Source organism: Xiphias gladius, chromosome 1 (assembly GCF_016859285.1).
Source record: "Xiphias gladius isolate SHS-SW01 ecotype Sanya breed wild chromosome 1, ASM1685928v1, whole genome shotgun sequence".
Classification (NCBI taxonomy): Eukaryota; Metazoa; Chordata; class Actinopteri; order Istiophoriformes; family Xiphiidae; genus Xiphias; species Xiphias gladius.
Window position 1 is genome coordinate 16,110,073 of NC_053400.1, and position 18,672 is coordinate 16,128,744.

Sequence of the window (18,672 nt, forward strand, 5' to 3'; positions counted from 1 at the left end):
ATGATTAATCGTTTTAAGATTGTGATTACAATTTATGCTTCTACGCAATCTAATTATTATGTGACAATAAGTCTGCATTGTTTGCATTAGAGGGGATATCAATTGCATTAAACCAAGCGTTCACAGTTTCTCTCCAAGCTTTATGAACAAATTACCCGTGGGCATTACTCTATGTGACAAAATGTGCACAGGATGATGAATCTAACTTGTGAGAGATGGGAGTAAAATGTGATGAAAGAATCAAAAATGTGGAAACACAGTGATGTTGAGGAAAAAGAAATATGTTTATCCATCCCAGTTCTGAAAAAAACGCTGTGCTTGTTCTGTAAAAAAAACTAAAGTAATTTACTGTGTGAAACCAGGTTCAAAGTTAGTGGTGAAAGTCAAAAGCAAACGAAACACAGCAAATTTGTAAAACCACCTGAAATGTCTCAAAAACAAAATGACCTAGCTATCCAGGCCAAAGCGCGACCGGAAAACCCCTGTTGTGCTGTTACCTTAAAAACAGTGCGTAGACTGTGACTTATCACTTAAGATAACCTAAGATATGGCTGTGGCCAACACTGCAAAACAAGGAATTAATGCTTAATGTTGGTTTTTGCTTTGGTACAGGAACACGCAAGAATTTGTGTTCTCTGGGATTTGGTAGCTATGTGATTGTTATCGTAGTCTACCTATTGCCCACAGTGTGTATTCTGAAATTTTTCTCTGTATTTATTCAGTCATTCAGTATGTGTTCCATTCAGTCTAAAAATGTGTGTATGATATGTTGGTGGAAACAGTCATTATTGTTGGATTGTCAAGGTTTTAATAATCTTTAAGTCTGTTTGCAACCCTAAAACAACCCTGGAGCTGGTAGAGATTCCAGCTGCTGGGGGAGGAGCTAATTTGAACTACTTCATCTATAGTTTAACATTCAGGGACACCAGATAAATCCGAAGTATCTTGAGATGATTTATGGTAAAGAAAAGAAGAGAAAACAAAGTTCTGATACACAAATCTGGTTTCAGTTTTTGGAATATATATAATATGTAATGTTTGATTTTTGGTGGGATATTGGATAATTTATACATTTACTGAAATGAAACCATGTTTGAAGTTTAGAGAGAAAAATCAATATTTGGTGGAGCTGTTAACTACTCATAGAGGTCTGAAATGTGACCCCGAAAACACACTGCTTTTCATAAGATGTCAGAAGCCGTAAAGGTTGGAAACCACTGGTTTAATCTTTAGCAATGTGTTATATTTTAAAAGCTTGGTATATTATCCATTGTGTAAAAATATAATCTTAATAATAACTAGTAACTAAAGCTGTCGAATAAATGTAGTGGAGTAAAAAGAACAATATTTCCTACTGAAATGTAGTGGAGAGGAAGTACAAAGTAGCATAAAATGGAAATACCCAAGTAAAGTACAAATACACTACTTGAGTAAATGTACTTAGTTACTTCCCACCACTGCATTGAGGTCATTACTAACATGGCATTGGGATGGCTTGGCACCTTTGGATCAAACAGATTATGTTTTCAAAGCAGGTACCAAAGTGGCAACATGGATAGTTCCACCTCCCCATGGTTCCATCACTGTTTAGAGTTAGTTAGTTCATATAGGGCTGCTCCTTCTCCTCCAGACACAAGCTATTCTAAGGGGTGTAGACAGCAGACCTTAAGTTTCCATTAGTATCTGCGTTTAGCGTGTCATGGACTGGCAGCCTTTCATGGTGTTTTTGTTCATTTTGTCCAGTGTATGCTGGGATAGACTCCTGACCCCACTGATATGCAACTGAGTGTGGAAAATTGAGGCCATAGCTACTTTAATCTATCCTCTATCTGTCCTACAGTGATGAGATGTGAAAGCATATTGTCAAGTGATTCTTATTTTACTCTTTTCTGCACCGTTTGACAGCAGTCAATGCATTTTTGCCACTTATGGCATGTGGACTCTTGAGCCTGACAGCATCTTGTAGCAAGCAAGGGAGGGATTATCATCTGATATACTTAAATTCGTCTTTGCAAGAGGTGTCCTGGAGTAAATCTGAAAATAGTGGACAGTGAAAATTATATTCTAAGGTTAAGGATTTCATTTAAACTTTGACACAATTGTGAAATATTGTTCTATGTGACACAAGGTAAGATACTATGTAACTGATGTATTTTGTAGGGAAAAACACTCAATGGTTGTTGTCAGAATGCATTTCAATCATAATTAAAAAATAGACATTTGTTTCAGTCAACAAAAAAAGAAAATTTACAAGGTGATGGGCCTCTTGGACACACGTTATTTCTGTTTATCTCATACAAGAACTAGAAGGGCACTCAGAGGGCGCAGACCTCTGCGAAGACCAATGTCAAACAACATACATCAGACTTCAGAGAAAAAAATCCTATTTATAGTGAATGATCCAGATCAGCCCAAAAATTTAATGGGTTCTTCCTTGGCCCATGCCCCATCCATCCAACAAGTTTGGTGCAAATCTGTTCAGTACTTCCTCCTGACAAATAAACCAACAAACAAACCAATGAAAAGACATAGGTAAAAACATAACCTCCTTGGGGAGTTAATAAAATTGTTTTCCTATCTTAGAGTACGTCTGTCCAACGCTAGTCCTATAGTAGTGTACAGTGGCATGATCAAAGTCCCTGCATTTGTACCACAGTCATAGAGATATAGAAGTCTTCATTATGAAATATTGATCTTAAAAATGAACAACCTTTGATTGTTTGTGCCTAATCTACATTTGTTATGCTTTAATATAAATTGATAAATCAACAGCCACAATTGAACATAACATGGGACGAGATTGGTGCTAGAAGACTATTTCTCAGTATCATAGAGGGTAATTTACCAAGCTTTTACTAAACCGCGAAGTCAAAACAAATGAATTGAAAATTTGGTAAGGCACAGGTGGAAATTCTAGTAAGGGATTCAGAAGTGAATATCATTCTTTATTAATTCTTTATTAAACTTCAGTATTAAATTAGAGATAGGATTCAGGATTGGAGCTTTTTTAAATTTAAAATATAATTGATTAATACCATGTCTACACAGGAGGAGAATGTTCGTAGCGCAGCAGCTTCAGTGCTCCGTTTGTCTATGCATTCAGGCGCAGTATTACATATTCCATAGGAAGCATTTCAGCATTTAAGTTTTTCAGTCATATGTCTCATTGTAGCAGCAAGTTTAAAATGGAAGGAAATAGACCTGAAGTGTAAAAATACGGTTCCTCTGTAGACAGCTGGATTGATTACAATAAGAACATATCTGTTCCCTCAGACACGCATCAGACGGCAATTTGAAACACATGGCTGAAACACATTCTGTGTAGACACGCCTCACTCATCATCCACAATCCAGGTGGCTCCTTTCTTTTCTCAACTCCACAGCCTTAAGTTTGATTTAAAGTTGCGTGCTAAGGGCTTAATAGCCGCCCTAGCCAGTGTTATGGATGAGCACGCTAAAAGAACGTGGTCATTGAACATGCTCATGTTTTTGGTAGACGGTGAACTAAACGCATCCATTTGCAACTAATGAACATGAACATGAGAATGGTTACAAACCACCAAAAGACATTAGTAGAGGAAGAACTGTGTTTTATGGTGGCCCCTGAGGATTTACAGTACCTGGCATGCATCCGCCATGGCTAGTACTGGTAATTCAAACAACAAAAGCTACCGGTACTGCTGAAGCCAGTTTGTATGAACATTTGAAGGACTTTTATGAACAATGATCAGTCCAGATCCCAACATTTTTATGCAAATTTTGACCACCATGTCTGAACAAACAAACCTGAATGTCAGCCACATCGGCAACAAATCTGAAATGATACATCGAGTTGAAGCATCCAACCAGTCTTTGGAAATATCCCCGAGTGAATGATCACAAGAAATCAATAACAAAGGGTAAGACCATGAGCCAACAGCCACTAAGTTCCTCCACTCAAGTCAAACTCATCAATCTTAGCATTTTGTTAAGGACCGGTTACCCTTGTTTCCCAACAGCAAGTAGACAGACTTATACTAGACTACATTGTAGGAGATCTGCAGCCTTTGTATATAGCCCAGAATTACATTTGTAAACCAATCTGTTTTGAGTTGTCCTGCTTTATGACGCGTTTTTTAAGTGGTAAAACATATACTCACATTGGTTTTTTCTTGGCTTTTAAAAGTCTTTTCTTTCTGTGATTCTATATTAGTATACACTAATTCAATTAGTTTGGGAAGTGGCAATGATTTGGGGCTGGGGATGGATGGGTAGGAGGAGGTTCTACTGAAAAAGAATAGGTCAGAGCAGCGCATTTTTAAAAAATGAAAAAAAAGCAAATGAACTAGTTGTAGGTAACCTATGCTGTAACCGTACCTCCTCAAAAATAACTGCTGCTTGTGTTTTCTCATAGTCTCAAGTCTGAAGAAAGACTAAGTAGTTTTCTCCTTATCAGCATTGCACATTTAGCAAAGACACCTCCACTGCAAACTGCTCAACTTGATCTCCATTCTTCATCACAGCGAATGAACAAACGTAAACACAACAACTCGTAACAGAGCATCTGCTGTAAGTAGCTTCAAAAGACTAATCTATACATATCAAGTCTGAATCAGTGCAGCTGTTGAATTGATAAATGATACAGCTCAACATGTTCCAGACAAAATGGAAACTCTGTCATTCCCAATCTGTGCTGGTACTTACTGTGCTTCCATAAAATGTATATAATTTATATTAATGCTATGAGAAAAATACACTAAAAACATTACACCTCAGGACAGCTTAAAATGTACTGGATACTGGCATATTGGCACAGCAGCAGTGACTGGTAGTAGTTACATGAAAAAATATGTGATTTCCAACACTATATTTCACTGACTATTCTATCAAAAAAACATATAAGAGATACTTTAGTCGCAACAGGTTGTAGCAACCATAACACTAAATTTATACCTGCTCCACTGAAGTATGCAGTGAAGAAGAGCAGACACCGAGACCTCATGGCTGCATGAGAAGCTATCAAAATCCCCCTTTAAGCTCAACAAATACTGCATTATCAATTCAGTATGCCAATACAGCGAGGAAATATGCTGACAGACAGGAGGAGGAAGAGGGAGAGAGAGAGACAGAGGGAGAGATTAAAAGGGTGAGAAAAGAAGATGGGGAGGGTGCAAGACCTGACAAAGGAGATGAAGCATGTTTGGCTCTTGGTGCTCTAGTAACTAAAGCAGCTTTCATGATCACCTAGCACTCCCAAACACACAAGCAGTTGCAAGAGAAACACACTGTCTCTTTACTTACTGTATCTACCTCCACACCATTAGGTAAGTGCTCCACATACTGGCTCATGCCTTTCATTGGGATCTAGGACATAAGAAACAGAGACAGAAGATTTTAAAGACAAACACACACAAACCAAAAACTCATACAACCCACAATTTTTAAAACCCTTATACATTGTATAGGATTGTGGGTGTGTAAATTTATACCAGTAATGTAGATGTTTTGGTCATTTAATTTTTTAACTTAGAAAAACTTTGCCAAAAGGACATTTTAACACACTAAGTGATAATATAAGACAGTGTCTATCTGTGGTAGGCCAAGGTGTTTCCTGATGTAAATATACTGTATATCACAATATGGCAAAGTTATATAAAATAACATAAATATTCAAACAGAAGCAAAGGGACTAACTGTGTCGCTAGGAGCTGGCGATATGGATAAAAATCTATCAAGGTATATGTATTTTTATATAATTTTATCAGTTTATATATATCATGATAAAAATGTTCTCAAAACTAGGTTTAAAAACTCTTTATAGATAAAATAACCGGACGGAAATGCCTGTTTTTGGCTAATCCAGTAGATAATAGCGGACAGATACTTCATCACATTGATGCAACACTCCCATTAATCCAATATTGCTATAAAAATCATGAAAGAGAAGAAAATCTATAGAAAAATCAATGATGGTTGACATATTATATTGTGTCACTGGATATATTGCCCACACCTACATTAGAGCAAACTCTTCTGATGTGTAAAACAAAAACTCCAATAAGTAATTTTGTTAGTTTTTTACTACACCATGCAAGGAAAAATTCATTTGGTCAGAAATTTGGTGAACAATAATATGATAAGTTTATATCATCAGGATATGATTCAGCTGAAAACTGATGAAAGAGAACTGAATTTAATTATTGCCCAGACCTTCTATATACTGCCTCAGCTGCCAAATGGCAACCACTGCAGTCCTTTCAAATATATGGATTTTGGATTTAAATCTGAAAGCTATCCCTGCTTCCAAGTATCTATACTGTTGTACATCTTCAATTTGTCTGTGTGTGATGATATTATATTTGTGCCTCATTCTTAGTGCACAGTTCAATGTTTTGGGTCCCCCCACTCTAGTTTGAAAAGATCGGTGCTGATCTCCTTTTATTCTCTCTCTTGACTGGAGCACACACTTGAAGCATATACACATTCAATACATGCTCACAAACATGTTTCGATTGTGTTGAGGACCACTGAGTATGTAACTTTGTCCTCAGGTTGAAATGTCTGAACATAGTAAAGGCCTTGCTATGTAAATGTTATTGCAGCTTGTTGATGTCTTCCACTCTGTGTGTGTGTGTATATAAAAGCAAAGACAACAACAGGTACGGGTGACTGCATAGCTGACCCTGATATTACTAGAGAGAGCAAGAAAGTGTGTGTGTGTGTGTGTGTGTGTGTGTGTGTGTGTGTGTGTGTGTGTGTGTGTGTGTGTGTGTGTGTGTTTGTGTGTGTGTTTGTGTGTGCATGTGAAGGAGATGCAGTCTTCTTGCTTCTTGACAGTGATTGACCATGACAGTGGAAGTGTACGGGCCTGCTGCCAGGAGCAACAGCATCCTGCTACCACCAACACACACACACAAACACACACGCACACACGCACACACATATAAAAATGCAATTCAGTCATATCCTCACTAAACAATATTTCTCGGCCTTTTAATGCTTAAATTTGCCTTACATTTTACATCCAGTGTCCTATTACTCCCGCTGTTCACACTCTTTCTCTCACTTTGTTTTTGTCATTCTCTCCAGTCCTTCTTCCTCAGCTTCTTTTATGTCCTGTTTGTCTCTTTAAATGCCACTATTGATTTTTTTTCCTCTAAATCCAAAATATAACAAGATGTCTTTTCGGTAGAATAATAGTATCTCATTGTCATGTTCCCTAATGCCACAATATAGTTTGTGGATGGGTGACAAAAAAGAGAAAGCCTGAATAAATGAGTGTAGAAACATAAAAGATGCAAATGACTCCATAAAGGGCACCGTGGGTCACTGAATGATTTGATGAGTATAAAAATGTAATCAGAAACAACCCAATTAAGTACCTATGGAAGATTTTGGACTTACACCATGATCAACACACGAAGTGAGAGAATGTCTGTTGGAAGAATAATGTTTGAGCTCTCCTGTAAAGGTACATATACATAAATACTATGGTGGCGAAACAACTTACCAAGACATTTTATGTTGGTTTTCCCTTTAGTTTGTCACGTATCTGTAGGGTTTCCCTCAGGACATTGCTTAGTTAAGGTCAGAGGCCACCAGCATCCTGACAGCTCTCATTTCATTTTTGATGTAGTGAGTAGATTACAGCCTATACATAGTCACAATCATTAATAGATGACATTTTTTCCCGAATGTTAATATTTTATGTCATAAAAGTTTATGCATTTTTTTATGATGTCAAGAGGTGGTCTTTGTTTCAGACAAGGTGGCTCACTTCCACTATAAAACATCATGGAAACCCTGATCTGTATGTATTTTCCATCCCTAGTAAACATGTAGAAAGTGGTATTTTGTGCTTTGTATTTCTTGAATTGAAAAGAAGACCAAAGAATCAAGCACACTGTCCATCACTTGGACTCACTTTATTACCACAGCGTTCGGGTCCTTAGACTTTTATTGCGACTATTACACTAGAATTTACATTTGCCCTCATTGAAAATTTGGGCACCACCTTCAACTGAAGGAAAATAGACAAACCAAATTAATCAGAACAATCAGCTTATAATCCGAACAAGTAAACTCTCAATACAGAGATTTCTGTCTCTCCTTTGAAGGAATACACAAGACAACGACTTGGCAATAAATGAGGATATTTATTTTTTACAGTAGCTAAATGTCTATAAGCAACTGAATAAATGAAGCATTAGTAACGAACACATGACAAAGAGGTCAGAGTCACACAGATGAATAAAGCTGATTTTTGAAAGACAAAATGAACTGATCATTTAGTTTGCCGATACTAAATGGAGTATGTGATTCAGAGTTACCGGAGAACAGCAGAACGCTAGGGGGATATTCAACTACTCTAGGGCTTAAAAATAAGAATTCAGGGAACTGACCAACATCAACTCTTATCACAGACAGCAGAAATAAAGTTTGCCTACATTTGCAGTGTTGTCTCAGAGCTGAACCCCTTTCAGTTGGACCCAAAGTGGTTGTTTTGGTTCTTGATTCATATAACGGTGGTCACATAGTGGGGCTTCCCAGCTGATCTTGAGACCTCACTCCAGGGTTCCAGCAGAGTTTTTAAGAAGGTCTATTCAAACCCACTGATATCTCTCAGTGGAATTCAGAAAAAGGGGCTCGTCGCTACACCTACTTCAGGCTAAATTCATGAAAGACAAGTCAAGAGTATTTGATCCTATGCACCTGTTGCTAAAACTTAACGTTTTGTAAAAACTTTTTTGAAATTATGATCTGGTGATTTGTAATTCTGAAATACAAGTATATACTGTGAGATGACACAAAATAGTCTGCTATCAGAGATGTTGCCATACCCTTTATTCTGTTGTAACTATCCCTGTAATATTTCTGGGTGTCTTATACTGTTGTGGGTAACAGGGCTTTCACTTTTTATTCAAAATTTAAATTCTCATTCAAATATTTGAACTGTAATGACTTATTCAAATTAAAAGTTTGAAGTATTTTGCTTTGTTATCCAACAGAAAGCACTCTTAAAATTCACTCTCAGTCTGACCTAATGCATGCCCTGTTGGCCAATCAGTAAACTATGGTAAAAGTGGAGGACAACACTATTGAGAAAAGCTATTCTGATCGGATGACCATGACACAAAGCATCTGAAAAGCAGTGTGTGGTATTTTGGGGTATAGACCCTAGATGGTAAAATTACCAAAAAAGCAGTTGCTTTATTCCATAACAACAACAACATACTGTGGACTCATCTGCTAGCTGGGCACTCAAGTGAGTCAATGGAGGCACCAGAAACGAGTGGAGCAATGTCAACTTTACAGCCTTGTCTGACTGCATACTCGAGACACATATTGCAGTTGCATGACACCACACAGGAAAATTGAAGGCCTATACTGAAGGATAAGACACTCTGTCTGACCATCGATGGACAGACATCTCTGGCCAAAGCACACTGTGTCTAAGGGTCATCTATTATATGGGTTGTGCAGGAATTAATTCCAAAAAAGTACGTGGTAGTTCTGATTGGTGCCGACAGTTTTATGGCAATATTGTAAGTAAGGAAGGAAGGAAGTACATTTTATTTATATAGCACCTTTCAAGAGCAGATGCCACAAAGTTCTTCACAAAAAACAGAAAAAAAAAATTTAAATGTAGCAAGTCTAAACAAATGGGTCTTGAACTGTGGCAACAGTATCTTGAGCCTGAAGTAAGGAACAACCTATAAACCCTGATCAGAGGACCTCAGGGTTCTACTGGTATTATATGGTTGCAGTAGGTCTTTAATGTAAACAGGTGCCTGCCTGGATTCTGATTTTGATTTTGATGGGAAGTGAGTGTAAGGAAATGAGGATTGGACTATTTGGGCCATTTTGGACCAGTTATAAGGGGTTCAGGGATGTCTTGCTAAGGCAGATGAAAACCGAATCACAGTAATTGAGCCTGGAGGAAATCAACGCATGTATAATCATCTCCATCTCAGCTACAGACACAAGTGAGTTTAGCAATATTTCTCAGCTGGTAGAAACAGGAGTGAACCATACAATTTAGGTGCTGGTCAAGTCTAAAAGACCGGCCCAAAGAAACACCTAGATTACAGAGACTAGGTTTCGATTGTAATATGATCTTTTTTTGCATTAGCATGGTGATTTGTCAAGTATTTTATTGGATAAGACAAAAGCAGACATTCCCACCTGGATATTTTATCCAAAAACATCTTTTTATTGATTTTTCAGAAAACTTACTACTGCTATTATCATTTTTTGCCCACTCCTATACTAAAAAATCTGAAATTCTACAGTCACCATCAATTTCAAAAAGTGTCAGAGCTCAAGTAGTAAACCACATGGATCACCAGGGCAATAAAATATTAAAAATAAATCTGGAATGGATATATTGCCTGCTTAACAACAGTTCAGAAGGTGAGAAAAATTTTACTCTTTAAAGTCTCTTCAGGAATTATTAAAGTTTCAGTTAATTTAAAACCACACAGCAGACCAGAGCAAAGGTTAAAACATTAACTGCTACCTTGTGACCTGGTTCTGCGCAGGTGATCTTGGGTAAAGCTAAGTTTTAGATGCACAAAATATGGTGATCTGTGCTGCAACAGGTTAAAAAGTTCAAATTAATTTTATCTAATATCATGAGATATCATGAGAAAAAATGCAGATCAGAGAGTGAGAGACTACCCAAAGGCTTTTATCTAAAATGTTGCAACACTTAAGTCATTTCTTGTTTATATGGAATTAATTCAGAGACGTGCAAGATTAAAGAGATGAAATAAGAGACAGAATGACATTGACCGTGAGGCAATCTGAAAAGAAGAGCTTGTTAATACATGGAGTGTACCTCAACCTGCTGCTGTGACATACACCTAAGCAGTCATGCAATGCATGGAGTGTCAGCAGGTGTGTCGCAAATTTGAGTTGTTCTCATTAGGCTGCGTCTGGGAATTTGATCCGTAGGAGACCTTGTGGGCAGAAGTCGTCTCCTCTAATTGTAAGGTCACAACCACAACCACCGTACTCTCATGTCCGTGCATGCATATTAAGACACACTTTCGCACAACAGTAATAGCTCTGTGCTCTCTCTTAAACGATTCACTTCACGTTACTAAAGGCTAGATTTGACGTCTTGGATTTTTGACTTAACACACTGTCCTTACTAAACAGGAAGGCCACTGTACGATTTGTTTAACTTACTGTATGTTTATACAGCTTTAGATCAGCTAACAAAAATTAATAATATGAACAAGTTTAGGAGTAGAACTCCCATAGGAGTTTATCAGCAGCAGGCACACCTTTGTTTTCATTATAACAATAATAAAAATGTGGTTAGGTTGCCGAACAGTCGTGGATAAAAGAAACAACAATGACTATCCTTTTACATGGGCAACAAACAGTAGTTTCCTATGTGACAGTCCCGTGTTTTGTCGAGTCATCCTCCTCCTAATGTGGACTTTGTTGCTCTATTTACTACAACGCCTAACTTCTTCCTTTGCTCCTGCTGCTAGCTGTCATCTAACAATAAAGCGTAACTATGGGTAGAAATAAGCTGACCTATTTGACCTAAGTCCTTTTATTTTTACAGGTCTCCAAAATGTCCTTGTTTAGATGTACCCTGGCGATAGTGCAAGTAATGTCTTCTGTCTCTGACGTGCAATGGCAGAAGTTGTTGGATAATGTTAATGAACCCAAAAACCTTTGAGAGAGGACATCATGATGGATAGTTGGGTGTATAACGTATCTGATTTTGACACTGGAAACTGTATCCCATCTCCTACCAACAGACAGTTTTAGGGTCCTTTAACCATGACTGCAGTTCCTATTTAACTTTAACCAAGTAGTTGCAGCTGCCCATAAATGAACCAGGTGGCAGAACATGAAAAGCTTACATGAAAACAATTTGTAATGATCATATGCATTTAAGATACAAAAACTAAATATTTGGTTCAAGAACTTGTTGAATGGGCTAACGCTGATAGGCATAGGAAAATAAGTTCTCTTTGTTGATCCATGATTACTTATGATAATATTGGCCATGTAATTTCAAAAGATGAAAAGGACTATAAGGACAAGGGTATTTCAGTAAGAAAGGAAAGATGTTTACAACTACCTGAGATAAGGCTGTAGAAACATTTAAGAGAATCTAACAAATGATACCTTATATTAAAATCAAGAAGAGAATGAATGCTCATGGCTCTTGGTGGTTGCCGCTTGCAGCTGATGGCTTGATCGTTTCTGAGGCAGTGTGAAAGGCTGAATTTGAAGTGACTGATTACAATGTTGCTTCTTCCTCATAATCCGCCCCTTAGCCCGAGAAGTTGCAGACACCTGTTCGCTGTGCCTCGGCAATTCAACACAGAAAGTCAAGAAGAACATCTGATGTATGGAACAGACAGGTGAGAAAAACCCTGTGTGCTGCCGTCACATAATAATCTCGGTGAGACAGCTGGCCCCACACATCAAGAAAAAATGAAAATTGCCAGCAGACTCGACAGCTTCCTTTGTGTGTGTGACTGCGACATGTTGACACGCATCAGAGACTGCGCTGTTTCCAAGGAGCTCAAAACTCATCCGCATGAGAGGAAATAAGGCACATTATTGTGAGACTGTGTATAATTGTGCATTCTGCAACACCGACATACACCAGGATAAACATATTACTCATGCTCTAATGATACACTGCTAAAGTGTCACTCCTACTATCTGCCTTCCCATCTTTGTCTCTTCCTCCAGCTGCAGCCTCTCCTCTTTTCTCTCTCATCTGTTCTCTGAGCTAACTAAAGTCACTGACGCAACTGTATGAGCTCCTGCCTGTTGGCACCTTGTCAGTGACACCACTTGCAGGTGTGAATTGTGTTTTGTATGTGTATTCTTGTGTGTGTATGCATGAGTGAAAGCGTGAGTGTGTACAAAAGAGAAAGAAAGGACAGGAGACTTCCAAAGTGTCAATGTGAGTATGTCTGGCTGTCTGGGTGGGTGTGCCTGTGAAGCTGCAAAATCATTTAAATTGGGTAAGGAATGCAGGAAATTCTCGGTAGTGATTCTGATCGGAGCCAAATTTCTCTGTCTGAGAAGTCCCCAACCAGCCGCCTTGCAATTTCACAGTGATTGGAGAAGGAGTGAAAAAAGAGTGAGGGAAGAGAGCTCTGAAAGAGAGGAGAAAAGGAGGAAGAGGGGGTAGACATGAATGGAGAGTGGAGAGATAGGAGTTTGAGGGAGATAGAGGCAGAGAGAAATACTGAGAATAGTATGGTAATACTGAGTTCATTTTTGTTGGTAATTCAGCTGTAGGGGGAGAAGAACAGTGCTGTCGGATGAGAGTCTTCCATCTTTTAAAAAGTCATCTTTCCAGGAATAAGCACCTGAAGTTAAAATCACACACCATTCTCACTGTCTCCCGTTCTGGCAGATTCCATTCAAACTACCCTGAAAACATTTTTCACAAACAACCATTCAGTGTCTCTGTCCACTCTCTCTGCCCCAGTCCCAGTGAGGGCAGGGTGACCCATGCCCAGACAGATGATGAGTCCCGTTCAGAAATGTGAACAAATTAGACTGTGCAGTCAAGCTAACTTTCATGATTGGAATGTGAGAGAATAGCAGAAGACCTGGAGGAAGCCACACGGAAATGGAGACAAGAGCTCACTTGTTCTTTTGGGGTTTTTCTAAAACAATGAGTCACTTACTATCCCTCCCAACATGGCTCCACTGAAAGCAAAGCACATCCTTGTGGTTCTTTCAGTCTAGAAGATGATTTATTGCATTGTTCTTAAACAAACAATTCCTCAGGATTTAATGTGTGCAAGGGCCCACAGTATCCAGTGACATTAGGGCTACAGAGTAGAATAGCAAGTAGGCACATTGTCCTTGGCCCAGAAATCCAGGATTTAAGTCCCTATGTTGTCAAGTATCCGCCCTGTTGTAGCCTCTAACAGTCAGGCACTGAGTCACTATTATACGAGCTCCAGGGGAGCCGCTGTGTAGCTGAGGTACCTGCAGATGTATGTTTCCCTGCAAAGCACTGCTTGATATAAGTGGAAATATACCAGATGTGAACATTAAGCATGCCTGCTTGCTAAACTGAATCATTTTCCACTTGATGCAAAGGCAGCCTTTAAGTTTACAGTGTGTTTTGAGGATGTGACGGTGCCAGAACACACTGAATTTCTGTCAAATAACATGCCTGAAGAAAATATGTCCAGAGACTATTAATGGATTCATTTGCACAGTATGGATGAATCTAATCTGTTCGTATCTCATGAAAATATTTCAATAGCCCCGCTAGCCAAAGAATAGAACAGCAATGTAGCAGCAGGAAGCATGAGAACAACTCATCTGCTTTATATTCATCTGACCCCACAATGTTGTCCACATTGTCTCTTTCCTTTCTCGTTTCTCTATCACACCATCCCCATCTCTGTCCCTTTTTCGTGCTTTACTTGCAATCAGTGAACTTTATAGCATCTACATTACTTAATTTGTTTTGCACAGAACAAATGTTGCAACAGAAAGGCTGGGGGCACCGTGCAGGGTTGCTGGGCTGATTTACTCTAGATCTGCCACCACTCTGAGGGGAAATTCCAGCCAGAGGTTAGACAGGATTGGTGGTCAGCCAGGATTATCCGGTAGTGTGAGAGGTTTACAAGTTCAGTCTTTACCACTCTGATCAACGAGTAGACACACTCCAGCTGTCTTAATTATGTCACATCGTATATTTATGAGACAGCATTTCCAGAGATGTTCTGATTGGTGTGTGAGCTCGTGTGCTGACATGGTTGATGAATCAGAAACAAGCTGGTTTATTTCAGGTCAGGCAAAGTGTGTGACACTTCAATGTTGTCTGATTGTTGTGTGAGGATGCTGAGCACAAGACAAAAAAGGTGAAACCCAACAGTGGGTATCTGATGCAATGCACTTTCAAAATCTTTTCCAACTTTAGGTTTAATCAACGCAACTTATTCACTTTTTGCTTGCGTCTCTCTTCTCCTTTCCTGCTTGCCCCCCCCCATCCGTCCTTCCTCCTTTTCTCTCCCACACCTCTTCCTCTTCTTGCTCCCTCCTAGCTCTCTGTCTCATCTGTCTTTCCCTTCCTCTCCGAATTACTAACAACCTTCCTTGCCTTTCTCCTATAGCTGTCCTTTTACTCACAGTAAAATAAAGAAATGATAATCTGTGCTGAAATAGTGAGACAAGCCTTGCAGAATAACATACGTCGTTTCTCCTCTCTCCTCTCGTTCCCCCTTCCCTTGCTCCTCGTATCCTTTCTCCTCTCATATCCCTCTGTCTACCTCTCTCCCCTTCTGGCTTTTAGCAGTAATCAATATCATCATCCGAAAATGTATCATCATTTACCTAAACAATGCAAACTGCAATTTAAAAAATGTGTGTGTGCTATGCACAGGTGTGTGTATGTGCATATATGAGAGCGTAATAGCAGTATTTTAGAATGTGGCTGTGTGTCAGTGCACACCCACAGAATGTCTCTGCTCCTAGTTTATCTCATTGTTTGAACAGCACTGCTTTAATTAGGACAGGCCTGTCTATCCGTGTGTGTTAGTGTGTGTGTGTGTCTGTGAGTGTGTGTGAGTAAGTAAGTTTGTGCATGTGCCTAAAAGTGAGTAACAGTCTCTGTGTGTGTGCGTGTTACCATAGTGCCCCCATGTGGAGGACTGTAGAAGAGCATATATTCTCTAGTCTTGTTTCTCAACACACACACGCACACACACACTCACACACTCCAATGACACGGTGTTATATTTGGAAACACAATTTCATGCTATCAGCACTGGCTAGCTATTCCATTTAGATAGCAGCCGTCTATATGTGTGTGTGTGTGTATATGTATGTGTGTGTGGGCATGCGTGCTAATGCTCATGTGCACGGTTTTGTGTCTGTATGTATGCATCTGTGAGTGCACAGGCTGTCGGTGTGTTTCACAGAGATGAGTCCTCTTCCAAGTTTATTGAAATTAAAAGTTTGTTGTCATGGCAACATTTGGATTCTGAGTGATTATGTTGATTAAAAATGTGAAAATTAATTAAAAGTCAGGAAAATGATCTCACAGCAGATGATCAGCGAAACATCAAAATGATTCAGATCTCTGTTTCTCTTTCTCTCCCTCCCACTCTCTCTAATACACACCAGTCTCGTTCTCATCCTGTCTTTCTCTGTTGCACTTCAGAGGTCCTTTATTGCCAACACTGAATTACATACACATTCCAAATTCATCTCTGACAGTTGCTTTGTCTCAGTCTGTTTCTCCTTGCCACTTATTTACACACAGTTTATGACAAGATGCCCTCCTTGTGTCCAAAAGACGCGAAAACAGCGATAGCAAAACAAAACTGTACACACAACTGCATACACAAACTGCACCCCTCTTACTCACTCAACTCATTCTCAACTTGTTAACAAGCATGACAAGACTTGTCTCATACCGCCAGAGCAGACACAGCAGCAGCAAAGTTACACAGAACAATAGCAACTTCACAGTCTCACTTTCTCTCTTTTAGTCTCTCCATTACTCCAGTTCTCTCACTCTCACAATCCGTCTCTTGTCCTCAGTCTCTTTCTCTCCGACAGAATGAATAAACAGGCTCAGCAAATTGTAATCTCTTCCTTTTATTAGCAACGGCAAACACAGAAACAATGAATTTACCCTCCTCCCCTCCCTCTTTCGTCTCCGTCTGCGCTTCTCCTCTCATCAGCTTTAATGAACCACAAATCTCATCAGCCATCTTTTCATCAGCCCTGCCATCACTATTTCCTGCACTTGGGCACAAGTCTTTAAACCTGACTACTTATAGTAAGCCTGTTTCTGCTGTTGGCTGATGACCAAGAGGATTGTACATGAGTAATATTTAGCTGTAAGGCAGAAAGCATATAGATTTTCCAAAAAATATTTCTGTGCTAACCATCAGAGTCAGTATTAAGCAGAGTCTGGTTATGACAGTTTTCAGCAACAGCAGCGTTGGTGTGACAGTCCTGCTCCAGGGCTCTGGTTTACTAAGTGGTGATCCACTGCCAGCTGATCTTCAGCATGTTCAATATCTCACCATGGTGATGTTAAGGAGGACGGTGCCATTATATTTGCAGCAATCAGTTGAACGTGTTGGAGAGGTGGCAGTATCATGGCAGCCTTACAGCCTGACCTATTTCTCTCTGTACCCGTGTTAACATGTTCTTTGTGAAAGCTAGCATGAATTTTCAAGGAAGGTAAAAACTACATAGTGTGAGTATTCATCTTGTTGGATGTAGCAGTGGCTGGGAGCTGTGATACTAAGCCTGTGTTTTGTTTTTTGTGCATCAACATCCTGAAGAAGCCAATTACAGGGGAGATATTTTCTGAAGCATGTAGAGGAAATCTTTCATTTATAAAACGCATCTCATGACCATGATACCAAGCCAACGATTGATCATATGCAGAGCCATCCATACCTATAAGAAGATTGGATCACCTCTCTCCACAGGGCCATGGCCTGGCTCGGCCCTGTCTTCAAAGTGTAGTGGTAGTGGTGTGTATGTGTGTGTGTACAAGGGGGAATTAAGAAATTCAGGGGTTCATAAAGGCAAACCGTCAAAGATCCAGGCATCAATGAAGGATAAGACATGTCTCTTCAGCAGGATACTGATGAGGGTACATCAAAACTAAAAGTTTAAAGTTTTTATATAGCATATTTGAACATCTTCTGAGACAGTGAGTATAGCTCTGAGATGCTTCAGCATTCTGAGCAGACGTGTCCATGGTGGTGACCAATAATATACTCTATATTATTTCTGTATAATTAGAGTGGATGAATTGATCTCTGTTTTTTTTATACCTCTATTTTAAAGAGATACAATAGATTTAAGTTGATTTACACACAAGGCTGTCTGTGAAAACTATGCATTTAACTGTTCTGCTTCGCTTACATTCCACTGTGAATTTAAAAACATTTCATTCTTTTTCCAGCAATTGTTGTATTCAAACTTCAGCTTTATTCAAGTTTCAATTCAGTTCATTTCAATTAAATTAAACTCATTTCCTAATCTAGTCACGTTCAGATATGAAGTAGTTATATATTTTACTTCAATCTTTTTTGGGGGGTAGGGGGATTTCATACAGTGATCTTACAGCAATACTTTTTTTTCTCTTTTTTTTGCATAGTATTGCAGTTATTTCTATTTTAGCTGTCAGGGTTTTCTTGATTCTTTAATTTAACACCAAAGTGCATTAGCTCCATTTCATTAAATGATTTTAATAAATTGACAATACCAGTAAAAGCTTCTAAACTATGTGTGATCTAAATGTGCACCAGTGTGTGAATATGTTTCTTCCTCTTGTATGATTTTCATGCTTTCTACTTCCTCCTAGTAGGAGTGGGGCTCTTCACCCCTCTTCCTGGTGCTGCCTTAGGAGGGGCGGGGCTAGGAGCAGGCTGGGTCTTAGGCTGAGGGATCTCAATGGGGAGTTTGGGAGGGATGATTGTTTTAGGAGTCAAAAGTGGTTTTGCATCTGGGATTTTCTCTCCATGGCGGTAGACACTCACCTGGAGAGAGAGAGAGAGACATTTGTATACATTCCCCATACATACAATTACGCTATTGTATATGTGTACGACAGTAAAATGAGAAGAAAAAACAGTACTGTAGTTTCAAAGTGCCACGCCTTTCAATTTACAGCATTTAAACACCTAATTTTGAGTCTTAAGCAAGAAA

At 39.1% G+C, this 18,672-nt stretch overlaps 1 protein-coding gene across 1 annotated transcript in view; it reads right to left on the bottom strand.

The window, feature by feature from the left end:
• Nucleotides 1-17,929: 17,929 nt before the first annotated feature.
• The window catches only part of myom2b (myomesin 2b), a 29,506-nt gene continuing 28,763 nt past the window's right edge, over nt 17,930-18,672 (bottom strand). The window contains exon 38 of the mRNA XM_040131430.1: nt 17,930-18,503. Within this exon, the coding sequence (XP_039987364.1) occupies nt 18,315-18,503 (189 nt within the window). The 3' untranslated portion in view covers nt 17,930-18,314. The remainder of the gene's footprint in view (nt 18,504-18,672) is intronic.